The sequence below is a fragment of the Pantherophis guttatus genome, chromosome 6 (genome assembly GCF_059756535.1).
Source record: "Pantherophis guttatus breed Tessera chromosome 6, ASM5975653v1, whole genome shotgun sequence".
Classification (NCBI taxonomy): domain Eukaryota; kingdom Metazoa; phylum Chordata; class Lepidosauria; order Squamata; family Colubridae; genus Pantherophis; species Pantherophis guttatus.
Genome location: NC_142068.1, coordinates 65402846 through 65421032, shown reverse-complemented (window position 1 = coordinate 65421032; position 18187 = coordinate 65402846). Strand labels below are relative to the sequence as shown.

Here is an 18187-nt window from a genome sequence, read left to right as displayed (position 1 = left end):
TAAATTAATTATATAGTTATAATTAATATAATCATGTAGCTCAGAAATTTTATCTTGTCCATCAGTCTAGATATTACATGAATTATTGAATGAAAGATTTTCAACTTTCTGCTTAGCAATGCTTAATAACGGTCATCTTATACTGTGTACATTAAGTTAAGGTCTTGTTTTTATCCCACACAGAAGGACGCAGTCTAGCTAATGTCATGCCAAGAAGACAAAAATTTTTTGTTACCTTTGAAAGCTCATCTATGATATTCTGCTGCTCCATAATCTGTAACCGCAAAAAGTCAACTTCCCTTTCATCTTGATTTTGATCAAGATCATTTAAAGAACTTGGTCTTCTTATTGTCCTCACTCTTTGTCTCTAAAAGGAACAGAACAAACACCGAGAAATTATTTATTATAGGAATTCATTTATCTATTACCTTACCTGGTAAAGCTTGACTGCACATGATTTCCACTATTTTAAATTGGCCCCAGTAAGTTACTGAAACAGTTCCTGTTTCTTTAATTAAATGTGTCAGCACAATGAGTTACATATTATACACTTTTATAAAACAAACCTAGAAACACTGGAGAATTTCATTTGTTCTTGCCCTTTTCCTTTTTTGTTCCATTCACCTTCTCCCCAGAATGCATTATTCATTTTAATCAAACTGAGTAGGATGGAATGTGCTCAGATTCATTTTTGAATAGCATTCACCTCAATTTTGACATTTAAAAACTATCAAAACTGAAGTTCTGTTCAGAGCTGAAAAACTGAATTGGTTTGATTAGTTCAGATTGCCAGCAAAATTTTAGATAGCAATAATATTTTCCTCAAAGTTTCTCTAATTTAAAAGTCAGAACCTATCACTAATGAACTGTATAGTAACCTCATATTCATTTGTACAAGAACTTACCATTTCTAAGTTCTCTTGTGTTACAAATTTGAGTTTGTTTTCCATACGACGTAAGGTGTGGGATAAGTCCTCATTTTTCCTACTTAGACGTTTATTTTTGTCAAGCAGTGGTTTGTACTGGCTCTCAGCTTCTCGTACACGTTTCAGCTGAAAAGTAGAGAAACCAATAATATTTACATAGTTGTGTAAGTGTGGCTGCCATACAGAATCCAATGCATTTATAAGGGATGCTATTGCTAACCAAAGTGACTTAATTTTATTTAAAGACCTGTATGGCAGCCTATCTCATATAATGACTCTATATGGCTCACAACCATGCATTAAAATATGGTTAAAAACAAATAGTAATTCTTCCAGGTGCCAAACCAAAATCCTTGCAGTTCAACTATCACCACAGCCCAATCAATTCTTGGGGGAAAAGCCAGGTCTTCACAGCTCTCTGAAAAGGGAATCCCTCAGATCTCAGGTGGGAGGCTGTTCCAAAACAACCACAATTCTTTTAACATGTGGAAGATACCTATAAGAGTTTAGAATTAAGCTGTTCTTCTGTCTGAGTCCCAAAGGTGCTTTTTCAAATGGCAACTGGACTTTGTTTTTCCTTGAAGATGTTTCTTTCCCACTTTCTACTCCTGTTCTACATCCTTTGCCAACAGAAACACAATTTGCCCTTTTCAGCAGAGGTCTGTTTACATTTCTTTCTGTGAGTTTTTAGTTCTACCTTCCTCAGCCTGGCACTGCATTATCATAGCTACCAGTAGTTGGGCATTTCAATCTGAGTTCATCTGGAGGAAGTTAGGTTGGGAAAAACCTGCTTTGGATGAGAATTATTGATATTTCACCAAGCTTCTTCATTTCCTCATGGTCCTATGGAAGGTTATAATGGTTTGATTCAGTTCATAGAATTTTTTTTTAGCTTATCTAGATTTTCTCTAGGTTTTTTTTTGCTCCATATGGTCTTTTCATTGATACTAAATGTTTCTGTTTCAGAGACATTTCAGGTGGTTTGTAATTGGATTTAGGGGTGTTATTGATTAAAATACTACATATATCCCCAAAGGATATTAAAATCCTATTTTGTGCCCTTTTGGTTAGCTAGAGATGGTTGCAATCAATTTGGAGTGAGGAAATAATATCCCTTTCGAAGTCTCCTCTATTGCTATGTGGCAAATTCATTGAAAATGATGATCAAGCCATCATTACACAGGGTAGATTTGCATGTAACATTTCTTTCAGGTTGTATGTGTGGCAAACATTAGATTATTGTATTACCAGCTAGGTGTACATGAACATATTGATTCATAGGCAAAAGCTTATATACGCTCTTGAAACTTTTTTAACAGAAATATTCTAAAAATCACAACAGAAGTGACCACTGAATCATTAGCAGTTAGATTACAATCATGATGCAACCGCCCATCAACCTTTTCTGATCTATTTCCCACCAGATGTGTTGGACTTCTGCAAATAACATCCTCTCTGGAAATTGCATAGTTTTTTTGAGTAGCATATCCGCAGAAAGGCTGCCTTATACTGTTTTCAAACCTAATACATACTAGCAAATTCAAATGTACACATTTAGGTTTATGTTTCCAGTTTTTCAAAGCATACAATCAATGAAAAGATATGTTGAAATAATCCCAAAATGTTTTATTGTACCTATCCTTCCTCCCTCCCTCCCTCCCTCCCTCTCACTAGGTGTCTGGAGAAGCAGAGGTTGTTTGCACAATCTATTTTATATAAATGGCTTTACTTGCTTCCTGAGATGGAACTCATAATTGTATGCAAAACAATCTATGATTTACACACTTAATTATCAATTTGGTTGATACAGGAATTCCAATATTAGCATTTGAAAGACATTCTCCCGCTATTTTGGGAATGAAATATGTTGGGGAAAATATTCAGTTGCACGGCTAAAATTTCATTAAGGAACTGAGAAAAGCTTTGCAGCTGCCTCCTCTACTAAATAAATCCCACACATAGCCCCAGATCTAACTACAGTTCTTCTGCTTTAATGACTTCTATAAATGTATTCTGTCTCCCTTGTTCATATGCCACTATAGTTTATTGCATTAGCTCTATGAAAAATAAACCTTACCTCCCACAGATGCCATTAACTAGCCTTTAAATGGAATTTTATTCAGATATGGGAAGAAAATATCATCTGTGTAATTTGTCAGTTTGAAGAGAGTTGCATTTAGGGATGGTTGGCTGGATGTAAATGTATTTAACTAGCTCTAAGTTGTGGTTGCACATGGAAAAAGTCAATGAAACAAACCACAGCAATCGAGGTTTTATCTCAACAACATCATTACTCCTCTCCTCTGCTGGATGATTAAAACTATATGAAGAACGGTTGCAGGAATTGGGTATGTCTAGTTTAATGAAAAGAAGGACTAGGAGTGATATGATAGCAGTGTTCCAATATCCAAGAGGCGGCCACAAAGAAGAGGGAGTCAAGCTATTCTCCAAACACCTGAAGGCAGAACAAGAAGCAATGGATGGAAACTAATCAAGGAAAGAATCAACCTAGAACTAAGGGGAACTTTACTGACAGTGAGAACAATTAATCAGTGGCATGACTTGCCTTCAGAAGTTCTGAATGCTCCAACACTGGAGATTTTTAAGAAGAGATTAGCAATCATTTGTCTGAAATCCTATAGCATTTTCTGCTTGAGCAGAGAGTTGGATTAGAAGACCTCCAAGGTTCCTCCAAGGTCCTTCCAACTATGTTATTCTGTTATTCTGTTTCCTCCCAAAATTTTCTACTCCCAAATTTTAAATTGCTTTATAAAATAAGTATGAACTTGTCATTACCAAATATGGTTTTTTGAGCATTATATAACTCTGTCTCAGTGAATAATTGGTTAAATTAATTCAAGTGTCAATTTATTGCAAAAGTTCATTTTTAGCCTCTTTTTACAGGCAACAGGCAACTTATGATTGTCTCATATATAACTAAATGAATGATACAGATAGAATATATTATACTAAAGAACCGATCAACCATAGATTATAAGCTAATTTCTTTTTTAAAAAATTACCAATTTAGATATCAAAGGATGACTGATGGCATCCAAATCAGATCCAGCATAGAATCTGGTAGCCTTGCCTTACCTAATGGGATATTTAAATGTTTTAAATGAAATATTTATTTAAATAAATATCTAATTGCATTTATGTAAATAAATTTAAATAATTTATTTATTATCAAAGCTAATTCATAAGGACAAATACTAATGTCTATAAATGCACAAGCTGCTGCATTCTGGACCAGGGGTAAAATCCAGCAGGTTCTGACAGGTTCTGGAGAACTGGTAGCGGAAATTTTGAGTAGTTCGGAGAACCGACAAATACCACCTCTGGCTGGCCCCAGAGTGGGGTGGGAATGGAGATTTTGCAATATCCTTCCCTCAGGAATGGGGAGGGAATGGGGATTGTGCAGTAACGTTCCCCTGGAGTGGGGTGGGAATGGAGATTTTGCAGTATCCTTCTCCTGCTACACTCACCAAGCCACGCCACACCTACCAAGCCATGCCCACAGAACTGGTAGTAAAAAATTTTAGATTTCATCACTGTTCTGGATCAAATGTAGTTTCGAGATTGTCTGGGCCAAATGCAGTTTCCAGGAAGTGAACAAGGTGTGAATCACAGGAAAATCTACAACTGGTGCACAGGATAAATCAGTACAAAGGCCTCTTAGCTATCACTGCCACTTGTTCTCCAAGCAGAAGCTGAGACCCTAGCTGTGATTTCCAAATTACAAGCCACATCTTCATGAGAAAGCCAAAGTCCATGCAATTGACTCAACTGTGTATTAATGTCCCTCATTAGTGGCCTCATCCAATAGCTTTATGAGTGATGGTATAAAAGTCCATTGAGAGATTAAGCAAGATATGAAGAGCCATATTTTCACATCACATCCCAATCCTTCTATAGGTCATCTACTATCAACATGGAAATGCACAGAGATAGCAGAAGCATAGTCCATAATAGGCATAGGCTTGCTTTTTCGGGCATTTTTTCCTCTTCATTTCTTTTTCTTAGAGGACAAAGTATATAAAACCATCTTAACTGGGGTAGACTTTTTTTTCTACTACCCAATTGATTGAGTGGAATTATTTTAATCATAGGAATGACTTTGTCTGTTTAAATTTACCCTTCCTGGGGTTAGGACACTTGGTCAATGTCACCTTGTTGTGCTTCCACAGTATATTAACCCCTTCATTAACTTAGTCAAAAAGAAACCAGAAGCCTGGAAGCATCTTTTCAGACTAACAAATTTTATTAAAAGACATAAGCAGAAAAAAACTTATACCTTTCAATAAAATTCATTAATCAGTGGTGGGTTTCAAAATTTTTTACTACCGGTTCTGTGGGCATGGCTTGGTGGGCGTGGCAGGGGAAGGATACTGCAAAATCCCCATTTCCTCCCGATCAGCTGGGACTTGGGAAAAAAGAGAAGAGATGGGGGCAGGGCCAGTCAGAATTTTTACTACCGGTTCTCCAAGCTACTCAAAATTTCTGCTACTGGTTCTCCAGCAGTGGTGGGTTTCAAATTTTTTTTTACTACCGGTTCTGCGGATGTGGCTTGGTGGGCGTGGCTTGATGGGCGTGGCAGGGGAAGGATACTGTAAAATCTCCATTCCCTCCCCAATCCAGGGGACAGTTACTGCAAAATCCCCATTTCCTCCCAATCAGCTGGGACTCGGGAGGCAGAGAATAGATGGGGGTGGGGTCAGTCAGAGGTAGTTCTCTGAACTACTCAAAATTTCTGCTACCGGTTCTCCAGAACTGATCAGAACCTGCTGAAACTCACCTCTGTCATTAATCTTAAAAGAATGCTACTTGAATCTTCCTAATTTTTGACTTCCAGACTTGGCTCTTCTACAGAGCTACAGTTAGCCAGATAAGGTTTATTTAAAAAAAATAAAATAAAAGCACATGATTTCTTACAAGTTCATTTCGTTCTTCTGACAATAATGCATTCCGATCTTCGAGTTTCCTGATGATGGCGCTTAATTCGGCTATTTTAAGTTGGAAACGTCGAGCATCCCTTTCGTCCAACTGCTGTTCCTAAAACAAAAAACAACTGCAAATAACTGTTCAACAAGGAAACACTTTTTAGAACTTTCTACCAATTCCCATCTTCTTCCTTTTCAGATTCCATCCATTACTAATTCTAAAAATCTGTACCTTAATACTAAAAGATGAGACTAACAGAAATTAAGAAAGAAACTATTATGCAAGAGAAGAGGCAAATGAAAACAAAATGTGTAAATAAACACAGACTCACAAGTGTTGTTTTGGAAATGTGAAATAAATGATTGAGAATTACTACAGTGTTTCATATTTATGCCACTGTTGAATTGAGAACTTTAGATGAGCCATGTCTCTTTCTCCTATGATAATATATTTATTAAAACTGACATATAATGTGTATTAAGTGTGTGCAACAAACCACTGTATCCATTTGGCTCCCATGGAACTGTGAATTTAATAGAACACTGATCTGAGTCACTTAAAGATAGCTATAAGAATAGGCAATTTTATTTATTTTGAGCAAAAAACAATTTAGTTATAATAACATTTCCTTCCTGTTTTCCTATTTAGTAGCAATTTTAATTTACTTTAGTTGGAAAATTTACTTCAAGCAAACATGAGCATTTAAGGACCAAAGAAACTCAACAGGGCTAGGATTCTTCATTCAACAGGTGCAGGAGAGGCTCTGAACAAAGGGGAGACAATATCTATATTTATGTTTTTGAAAAAAAAATCTATAGGTCAAATTAAGCAATACAAAGGAAACCTTGATGAGATTCAACAAAGAAAAGTTTAACAAATGTGACGGAAAAATCTGTAGTTAGCAAATTAACATAGAAGCTGGAAGAGGTGGCATAGTTACGTCAAAAGCCAAGATAAAAGGTGAATTTAGACTGAATGGTGTAAGAAATTGTAGAGTATGGAAGAAAAAGCATATTAGTTGGCACCTCATTTATTTTCTAGAGTCTAGAACATTGACTAACATCAAAAGCACAATCAATCCATTAGGATTAGTCATGAGACTTAGGACATATTTTGCCATCATGTTTCTTTTTCACAGATATTTGAAGGCCTCCATGAAAACTAGCAGACAGCTATTAATAGGTTAATGTATAAGTTTGCGTTGTGAGTCTCACAATGTCAAATTAGGCACACATTCAAGGTAAGGTACAGTTGCTTAAAAAAAAAGCAAGTAGTGTGGCAAAATAAAAGCAAACCAAAAACTCAGGATGTCATCTGACTACATCTGAGCTGGGTTTCCTCAACCTTACTTGCTTTTAAAACAAGCAAGCAAGCAAATAAGCAAACAAATCAAAACCAACTTTGCTGGTCTGGGCAGTCACTCATCAAGATTTTGGCACAATTTGTGGTTTTAGGGAAAACTACTAGAAAGTGCTTACAGGACTTCCTGAGTGATCTGAAGTGTCTCCTGCACCACTTGGATGAGGAACTTCCCGCTTGGGGCTACTCAGATGCCGGTCAGCCTCTCTGAGCTGGGACAGCTGTTCATCTAAAGCCTCCTTTTGGAGTTGAAGTCTCTGAGTATGCCCAGCTTGAACCCCTAACTCTTTTTCCAGCACGTAGACTGCTCTGTCTTTAAATTTGATCTCCTCCATCTACAAGGAGAATAAAATACAATCACATACAGTACAGTTCTTCAGTTGCCATGGAAACTGGCAGCATCCTAGCTTTAGGGAATATGTTAGATTACAGAAAGCGGTGAACAAACACTGGATTCAGTTCTATAGCTTTCAAACCCATATTATTGGTAAGCACAACCAGGTTTGGGAATGCTGCAATAAAAGTCTTTTGACAGAGGTATAATTCATCATCATCATATCATCATCATAACACAGTCGCCAAAGTGATTCATTGGAACATCTGTAAAAATGATCATATGCCAGTAATGAAACACAGTACAGTAATGAAACATATGGTAACATACAGTTGAAAAAGTAGTCAAGAAGGAGCAGATTGTGGAATTTCTGAATAGAAACTGATAAAGTTTGGGCTCATAACACACCAAATTTAACTGTGGTTGAAAAAAAAGTGTAGATAATTGATGAGGCAATTCCAGGAGAAAGTAGAAAGAAGACAAAGAACTGGAGATTACAAAGTGTCAAGATCTGAAAAACCAAAATTGAAAAATTATGGCATAAACCTGCTGTGGTGGTCTCTACCGTTATTGTCACACCCAGTGTCATACCCAAAAAATATTGCACAAAATGCAATTTGTGCATTTACAAAATTTTCATGGGTCAATTACAAAAGTGGCTTGAATCTGCACATATACTATGTCAATACATTATGACATGCTAGGTTCTTGGGAAGAATTGACGCATACGAAGGCCAACATTAGCTAAAGAACTGGAAAGAATGATTTCTCATTGTAGTGTAAATCATCATCATCATCATCGTCATCATTATCACCATCATCAATATCTGGCTGACTGTGTGACCTATAGTAATACTACATATATACAGTGCTTTCCATTTGGAATTTGCTAAGTAAGGAAAATAATTTATGCTTTAAACTGAAACTTGATTTATTACTGAGAGGAGAAGACTATATTCAGAAAGTTTCAGCAATCTTTGGTTTAGCTCCTGCTTTTTGTATTACAAAAATACAGAACAGATAACAGCAGTGAATGAATGGGCTATTTTTGAAGGGACATTCAGAAAGATATTTTCTAATAACTCAAAGGTTTTTTTAGAATGATTCATTTATTGCTGATTATATAGAAAATCAACTACATTACAACCCAAAACACAGGATATTATTGTTAATATAGTTCACAAAATGCTGCAGAATTCAAATTCACCAAAGTATTAAGACCTGTGTTGCTGTTTATGCCAACTTTTCAATGATAGCTATTTGGCAGCCAGTGATTATATAAAAAAAATATTCCTCGGTGTTCAGGGTCTTACTGTACTTAGGAAATTTACAGTTTCAAGGATTGAAGGAACTTTGTTTATTTTAAGAAGCCATGTAATGCCATTTAGTATAATGGTTCTATATGCTGGCTAATGATCACTGCAACCATATTCATTTATTTTTACACTTTTAAAAATAGGTCCTAAAAGACCACAAATATATCTAGAAAATAAATACATTTACTATATACATGGTCCACCACATGTAGAGAACCTATATTTAAGGTAAACATTTCCACTTCTGTGGAGGAATTCTAATTTGCTTTACTACCTAAAGATGGTAAAAACAAAAATCTGAAGCATGAGTTAAAGTTCATTCTGAATTCACAAGAAATTTTAGCCATGCCCCTTATTTTTTCTATATAAATAGTATTACCCAACCTGGTGTCTTCCTGTTGTATTGGGCCAATTCTTAAAATCTTCACCAATCCGAGTGTGGCTGGACACTAATGTGGATTATGTATCTGTTGTATTCCAGATTTAGGAAGGCTGATACCAAAAGTTAGAATGATAGTAAGAAGAAGTCTTAAACATTGATTACTTTGAGGAAAGCAACAATTTAGGGGTCAAAGGCAGGACTAGAGCAAAAGCATCATTTTGCTTAAATTTATGTGAAATTAAGTAAGTTACTAAAATTTAATGCAGATACAGTAATATTTTAGTCACATTTAATGGTTTATTTTCTATCACATTAAACATAAAAATTGAAACTTCTGAATGAATAAGCTTTGGAGGTACATGTTCAGTTTATGTCCTTTGATCTAATACAATCCCATACTTGATACAAAATTTCAAAAGCTGCAACATATCCAATAGATTCCAGCGCTTTTGGAAGTTCTTCAAAGTTCTCATAAATTCTAATATAAAGCTATTTTCACTTGTCAGTGTCTGAAACCCAGTAGAATCTTGCCCTATTATCTAGATAGCAAAACAGAACTTTCTTCTAAAAGATACTGTAGTGTATATAGTCTGGTGTCTATAGTAGATACTGGAAAAATTTGAAATTGAACTGAGGCAGTCAACTGTGGGCTTCAAAATAGTGAGTCAACATACATGATATTTTTTTTCCTAGGACTAATTAGTTAAGAGCAGCCTCCAAATCTAGTTTTTCTAACTTTGGATAAAAGGGATTACAAACTAAAGAGGCAGTAGCAAAAGCTAAATTTAAAACAAATTAAATGGCTTGGTCAGTGTAAAGACAATTTGATATGTTTATGAATGCTGGTGAAGCCCATGCAAACTGTGTCTGTTGATGAAAAGTACCGATTAATGGGTCAAGATGTAAGCAAGGCCAATTCATCCTGAATGTTGGGAAGCCATTCAACATGGAAATTTCTACTTAGACAAATTTCTGTTTTCTGCTAGTTCCTTTTCTCTTCATGTGTAACTTCAAGTGAAATGCAAACAAAACATGATTTTTTTAAAAAATAGGGGTCTTTGGCAGATTTTTTTTTTGGGGGGGATAGTGGTAATAGTGGTGGAAATTGCATGCACGCACTATAAAGCACCTCTAAGCTATCCTGTCTTTGTTTTCCCTTTGTGATTTTGTTTGAACGTACCTGTCAGCCTTCCCAGGTAGTACAAACAGGAAACACAATGAAATGAGCTAATTCTACTTTATTGTAAGGTTACATTAACAGAATCTTGCAAGTCTGAATGTACAAATATCCCATTATCTCCTTTACAGCCTGAGAACAGTCTCTTCTGAGTCTCTTTCTCCATCCATTATGTGGCTCTGGCTACAGCCGCTCTTATCAGACTGTTCCCTAGGCAATATTTCTTCCCCATTTCCCCAGCTCATTCCCACATACCATTACATCACCCTAGAGAAAACATCAGCCATAAAACATCATTCAGTCAGTACATTCACAGGAAATACTGTACACAGAAGAATAGGGAAGGGTAATTTATTTTCACATCTGTAATGTAACTAAACTGTAATTGCACTACTCCCCCAAACATACATTTCTTAGACCACATTAAAATCCTACCCACACACATATAAATGTACCTTTAGGTTGCCCTTCTACAAGCTCTGCTTTTTGTCATTTCCCATTAAATGCCTTAAAAAGCTCTATCATAGCTACAAAGGAAGGATTTTTTTTTTAAAAAAATAGAAGACTGCTAAATTTCCATTCATCTCAACATGAATACCCAAAAATAAAACAAAAAACAAAAAGGTTCAGTTAGTGACATTGATTATTAATATTTTCATTTCTGAAAAAAAAAAGGATTGTATATTTTGTGCATTTAAAAAAAAGCCACAGCAAAACAACACAAGACACATTTTCTATGGTTACTATAGGATGATTATTTAAAAGGATTATTTAGAACAATGACAGCACAAATTAAAAAGTTAGATTATATAGAGAGCACATTAGAAAAATTACACAAAGATATTCATACCAATATAAAAAAAACATTCAAGCAAACACTTTCTTGCAACATATTTGCTCCATACTAGTCTCAAGACAAAGAAGACGTATGATTAAAAAAAACACACACACACACACAACTCACTGGGAGGCCTGCATCAGCGTTCAGGTTTGTCTACCCCCAAAACTATCCCACACCTTTCATTCATCGCTCTTGAGAGCATTGCTTTCTATGTCTCGCCTTGCTTAGAATTTTTACCACCTACTTTCAGTAAAAAGGCCTACTTGTGAAACAGACTCAATGAATATACATGAGAGTAATAACCAATCATCTTTAAGGAAATGCCTTGCTTAACAGCATGGCTACTTCCACTTTGAATTTAGCAGGTTGACTCTACCAAGACTGCATTTTAATTAATAAACAGCTTGCGAGCTCTACTGCTGCCAATTATGGAAACATTGTGCTATGAAATATGGGTTTTTTCCCCCCTCTTGTCTCTCTTTCTCTCTTCAGTCTCTGCCATCTTCACTACTGTGTGTTGTTTTTTTTTTTTTAAATCAGCTGGCTTTCAGAGCCCTGGCTATTATTTACCAGTCTGCATTAAAACCAACACATAATTTGTAATGTCAGTTGCTTATAGCACGATGGTCTTCATTAGCATTGTTAATAGCTTATACCAGCATAAGCTGCAGAAAAGAAAAGGCCATATTTTTAATGTGAAACATCTCTGTACAAAACAAATCTTTCCTGGGCACAACTATTAGAAAATCCATCTCCGGTCATTGACTAATATATAGCTTCCTCATTTTCTGCAGGAAAAATTCTAATGGAGTATATGAGGGATGTAGCATCAGAAGTTTGTCTTTCAAAGACCTTATCATATATTTTAGTTGGTTATTAATAAAGAACAGAACAGAATAACAGAGTTGGGAGGGACCTTGGAGGTCTTCTAATCTAACGTCCTGCTTAGGCAGGAAACCCTACACCACTTCAGACAAATGGTTATCCAACATCTTCTTAAAAACTTCCAGTGTTGGAGCATTCACAACTTCTGGAGGCAAATTGTTCCACTGATTAATTGTTCTAACTTTCAGGAAATTTCTCCTTAGTTCTAAGTTGCTGCTCTCCTTGATTAGTTTCCACCCATTGCTTCTTGTCCTGCCCTCAGGTGCTTTGGAGAATAGCTTGACTCCCTCTTCTTTGTGGCAGCACCTGAGATATTGGAACACTGCTATCATGTCACCCCTTTTATTATTTTAGAATAACTAAAATTCTGAGACAGTAGAAAATACATGACCGTGTTAGTCAAGATGTCAGCGTGTCCCTCGTTTGAGATGATAGAAGCTATAGTTCTATGATGGCAAATCTATGCCATGCGTACCTGAGGTGGCATTCAGAGCCATCTTTCCAGGCACGCAAGCTGTCACCCAACTCACCTGCAGTTGTGCATGCGTGCACACCCCAACTAGTGTTCGTGCGCTCAATTCAGGGGACCCAGATGGTCTTTGGAGCTCTCCTGTGCACACGTGTGCATTTGCACACACGTGCAAGAGTAGTTGCGCACAGCACGCACATGTGTAGATGATGTTTGCACGCATGCACGCAGAGCGCATATGAAAGCCGTGCACATGAGCAGGTGGTGCAGCTGCACGCACAGCACACGGGGAGGAGCTGCACGTGTGCAAAGCACACAAAGTGTGTGCCTGTTCGATACTCAGTGAGTAAAAGGTTCACCACCACTGCTGTAGTCCATCTATTTGGAAGTGATCAGGTTGGAAAAACTGGCATTATAAAATAAATGAATAACTTTATTGTCATTGTACATGTATACACAGTATACCCATACGACAAAATTCACTTAACACCCAAAGACCAGGTATAACACACATAACAATCCTCAAATTCTCCACCCCTAAACCACCCAAACATCCACACAACAGACCAAGTAATACTGTCCAACAGCTCACTGATGGTGGCCCTATAGTTCATTGTTGAGTGCACTTATAGCTCTGGGATAAAAACTATTCAGAAAATGATTATGTCATTAGAAGGCATCTTACCACATGAGATGATACTCAAGTAATAATTGATTTATCTAGCCATCTATTTATTGAAAGAGCCCTCAAATACTTCTAATTTTGTAGCAGTGGCTTGAAATCTTTTGCAAATGCTGATGAAGGTGGAACTGGGGTCTTTTGACAAGTTAAACCTGATGTGACCAACTGACCACACTGGCACACAAGACATATATAAGCTAAAGAGGACAAGACACTTCTATGGCAGATCTGCTGATAATGTTACCTAGCCTGGTAATGAGAGGTTTGGGAGCTAAATGGCAAGCTCGGAGAGCAAACCACTGCCAAAATCTAAAACCCGAGTTACAAGTATTTTCTATTATTTCAACACTGAGTTACAGGTCCCCCCCCCATTTTCTAAACACACCTATGAAAGTCATAAGAAATCACGTAAACATTTTCTGTTGTTATGGTTTCTCTGTGGGTTTTTGCCTTTAGATTATTTTTCCATGTTATATATTATAACTAATAAATCTCAGTCTATCAGTGTAGATTCACCTTGGTAAATTGGGCTGTATTACAATTTAAAGACAGAGCTGCACATCTGGAAGAGTATTTTAGTTTGTGGGTTCTTTGCGACCCAAGTTCCCATGCAAGTCTGTATGCCTGTGTGAAAGAGGATGGATGGTAATATTCCAGGTGTGTGGCAGCATTGAGGGATTGTACCCAATGTTCCCTAAACCCTGACCTTAGCATTGTATGGACATTATAATAACCATTCATAGGTATGAGAATCTGATGTGACAGTCCCATTCCTCATTAAGATGTTTGAAATAAGTTACGGTCGTGTGTTAAATGTTTTGGGATTACCTGACACATCAATTTTTTTCTCCTGATATGAAGCACCAAATGGTATTATACAATCTTCCCATGCTCCCAATAAAGTTTAATCATATGGGACTCAAATTGCACAGTTCAATCAAACCTGTCATTTCACAAATTCCCTCTGGTGGTTTCCTTGCATGGCAGATTCCCATGCGGACATAGGTGAATTTTGCTCTTTAAATTTTTGACCTCATGTCCTAGAATAATGGCAAATCAATCTAATGCTGCTTCTGATCAGGGAAAAAGGAAATTAAGGAGACAGTAGGGTTGGCTTCAGCAGTGGCCTATGAAATAATAAATAAAAAATATTGTGTGACAAATCAGAAATACAATTCATTGTGTAGACTTATCTAATACTTCACTTGATATTTGCAGTAAATAACTGAAAATAAATGGTTATCTTGTGACGGACAAGTGTTTTCTTTTGTGTATTTTTTTATTTTTTTTTTATTTTTTGCTTTGATCAATTCCTAATTTGTGTCTAGGTGTTGTGTGGATGAAAGAAGCAATAGAAATAAGATGATGCATGTGATATGACTGTATATGGTATTAAATGAAGAGGAAATATCTTCAAAGTTATAATTTCTTTTGTATTTTTTCCTCAAGTGTATTATGCACAGTAGGAACTTTTATCCAGAATATGCAAACTAGAATGAGCTCAAGAGCTTTGATAAAGGATTAGCACATATTTGACAACTGCATTAAAGTATGATCAAAAAGTATATATTCATTGCAAAAGCATATATTCAGTACAAAATAGAGTGTAAAGAAATTGTTTTAAATTCAGCTAAACCCAGCAGGGGGAAAAAACCGATTTTGATCAGTTATACTTAAAAATAGAAAATAAAAGATTCTCTATTTGTTTAATATATTGTTCAATCATATGTTTTATGAGTTAATGAATTAAATCTATAATAATTCAATAGCAAGCTGATTAATATGTGGTCTCTGGATGACATGAGAAAGAGAAAACATTACAAATAATTACTGCATCATATGATTTGCTCATCTCGTTTTTTCTGTGGCATTAATCTAAAATGCCAAATTATATATCAACATGCAATCAAACTTTCTTCTCTGTACAATTTTCATAGATCCAAGCAATCCAAGATTTATGACTGAATTGGGTCATTAATATAAACATGAAATGTCACCCACTGGCCTGATTAGTAAACTGATATTTTATTTAATAGGTTGCATTTCTCCAGGGGAATGTTAGCTGTAACACTTTTCTCATGTGACCTGTTGGCCTTTACCATTTTCCTAAATTTGTCCAATGGGGATATCTAAATCCACAAAAAACTGATGAGACGGAATCATTTTCCCTATCAGTTCTTGCGCAATTTGATTAAAGAGAATTATCTTTGAATTATTATTTTTTCAGAAGAACATATTGGTGAAATTCCCCTGAATGCAGAGGTTTTGCACTTGTCTAGTTATAAGGTGGCCAAGGGTAAAAGATGTGAACAGATTTTATGTCTTCCTGGGCTTCAGTTAACTACCATAGCAGATGGTGTTGAGCAGTGGTGAAATCTAAAATTTGTTACTACCGGTTCTGTGGGAGTGGCTAAGTGGGGGGGGGTAATGTGACTGGGTGGGCGTGGCCAATTTTTTTTAAACTTTTAAAACCATTTTTTACATGTAAAACCATGTAAAAAAAATGCTTTCAAAAGACTCTGATGATCCCAGCTGAATTGCCTGATCGTCAGAGGGTTTTTAAAAAACCCTCTGCTGATTAGGCAACTCAGCTGGGATCGTCAGAGCTTGGCTCATCAGAGCCATTTAAAAGAAAAAAAGCCTCTGATGATCGCCCGGCTCAGCTGGGCATGGGGGGCAGGGGCAGGGATTTTTGCTACCGGTTCTCCGAACTGCCTGCCGCCATCGCTACCTACTCGCCTGAGCCGTTCCAAACCGGGAGCATTTCACCCCTAGTGTTGAGGGATGCTTCCCATTGGGCTATTTTCAGATTGGGAAGGATGGACCATCAGAGAAGTTTCTGAATTAGGGAAGTCTCTCTAAAGAAAGGAGCAAAGTTAGCAGGAGAACTTCCACCATTTCTGACAAAAGAGTAAGCTGCATCAGCACAAAGAGGCAGGTATGTGCAAAATATTTCATACACAAAACATTCATATGAAACTTGTACTTCTGGGCAGAGATGTCTTGGTGGGAAAAAATATCAAGGAGCTTTTTCTTGCAATTGCCTTTAATTGCCCAATATCATAGAATCATAGAGCTGAAAAGATCTTAGAAGTCATCTAGTCCAACCCGCCTCACACTGCACCATTCCTGCTACATATCCAACCAACTTACTTCCCCTCTTCCCATTCCTCCCCTCCCCTTAGCTGCCTCAACTTCAAACATAGCATAACCAATCAGTCTTCCAGTCTGAGCCCTTCAATCTTCCCTGTTGGAAACTTGGGAAAGCGAGGCACTTGGAAGACTGATGGGCAGACAGGAGGAGGAGGAGGAAGAAGAGGAGAAGGAGGAGGCAGCGGCATTCAGTTTGGCTTCATATATCTTTAAAATTCCGCTAAAACTCAAGATATCCAAAATATTCTAGGGCAGGGCTGTCAAGCTCAATTTCATTGAGGGCCGTATCAGGGTCGTGTTTGACCTCAGGGGGAAGGGTGTGTGTGGCCAGGGTGAGGGTGGGAATGGCCAACTTGATGTCGCTCATGTTGGGGGCACCTGTGGTGGCCCGAGCACTCTGCCAGTGAAAATGGGCTCCCGAGCTCCATTTTTGGCCACGATGGCCTCCTGCAGCCCTCTGCCAGTGAAAATAGAGCTCGGCTGTCCCAAGCTCCATTTTTGCTGGCAGAGGCCGGTCCTTCACTGTTTCCAGGGTGGCCTCATGGGCCAGATCTAAGCACCCCATGGGCAAGATCCAGCCTGTGGGCCTTGAGTTTGACACCCGTTTTAGACTGTGTTCTACTGAACTGCCACCCTCTCAGAAGGGTTTAGCAAATCGACACTCTCAATCTTTTGAAGTAGACCAGAAAAGAAGCATAAACTTTACTGAAAGGTTACAGAAACTGAATCTTGCAAGTTTGAAAGAATTTGTTCCCTCCCTTGTTTTCCAGAAAAACAGGGAGGGTGTTTTTGAAACTCTTTCTACTCTGTTTTCTGTTTCTCTGGGCTGAGATACCTTTTGCATGACCACGGTTAGGCTGCAGCTCTTACTCGTGTCTCCCAAGGTCATCCCCACATACCACAAAATGCTTGTTTCATGTTCAAAACAAAACACATTTTCTGTTTCTGCTACTCCTAAAGAGAAGTTCAAAAGAAATTCTCAAGCAGGTTGAGAACAAGAAAACAAAACTAATTTTTTAAATTAGGACAAAAAACTTTGGAGAAGAGAGATTTCAACAAAACATTAAACTATATAAAGTTTCTGAACTGCCATCTATTAAAATCCTTGTCAGGAGACCATCACACAACTGGTAGCTCTGAGATTAAAGAATTATGTTTTTCCTGATAGAGATACATTTTAAATGGAACTTTGGGGCTTAAACAATTGTAAGCCACTAAAAATATATGTGTTTCAGTCCACTACAAGGCAAAAGACTGTTACATGGGACAGATTCAATAACACTGTATAATAAGAGCTAAAGTCTCACTTTAGAATTTCCAAATTTATCTAATCTCATACTTGTCCTGAAACATATATAGTAATTAGTTGTGTAATTGTATAATCTTTGCACATGGAGCCGTTTTTAAATACAATTACTTTATTAAATCAATGCCAAATCTAAAGTTACAAAAAAGAGTTTGATTAGGAAAAGATGAAATATTTGGGGAAAAAGAGATAATTTAGGGACACAGTGTCCCATACCCAAACTAGGAGGTTATCATATTAGTCACAGTGCTAACTCTTCTCTATATCAGGTGACAACACTTAACCAACTCTGGCTAATCTTGAAAAGCCAAACAAGGCTTTTGGACATAATACTTTGATGGGAGACTTCCAGCACTTCCTAGAGATGTATGCTAAAGTTGAAAAAAACATCTTTTTTGAAAAAAGACAAGGGC

General features: G+C 37.0%; 1 protein-coding gene across 24 annotated transcripts in view; it reads right to left on the bottom strand.

The window, feature by feature from the left end:
* JAKMIP3 (Janus kinase and microtubule interacting protein 3) overlaps nucleotides 1–18187 on the bottom strand; it is a 110912-nt gene that overhangs the window by 34056 nt on the left and 58669 nt on the right. For 14 of the 24 annotated variants that reach the window (XM_087871659.1, XM_087871660.1, XM_087871657.1 and 11 more), the window contains 4 exons: nucleotides 7349–7564; nucleotides 5862–5981; nucleotides 906–1052; nucleotides 236–367 (listed from right to left, as the gene is read on the bottom strand). In XM_087871659.1, coding sequence (XP_087727785.1) covers nucleotides 236–367; nucleotides 906–1052; nucleotides 5862–5981; nucleotides 7349–7564 — 615 coding nt within the window. The remainder of the gene's footprint in view (nucleotides 1–235; nucleotides 368–905; nucleotides 1053–5861; nucleotides 5982–7348; nucleotides 7565–18187) is intronic. The other 10 variants (XM_087871665.1, XM_087871667.1, XM_087871671.1 and 7 more) reach the window with 3 other exon arrangements.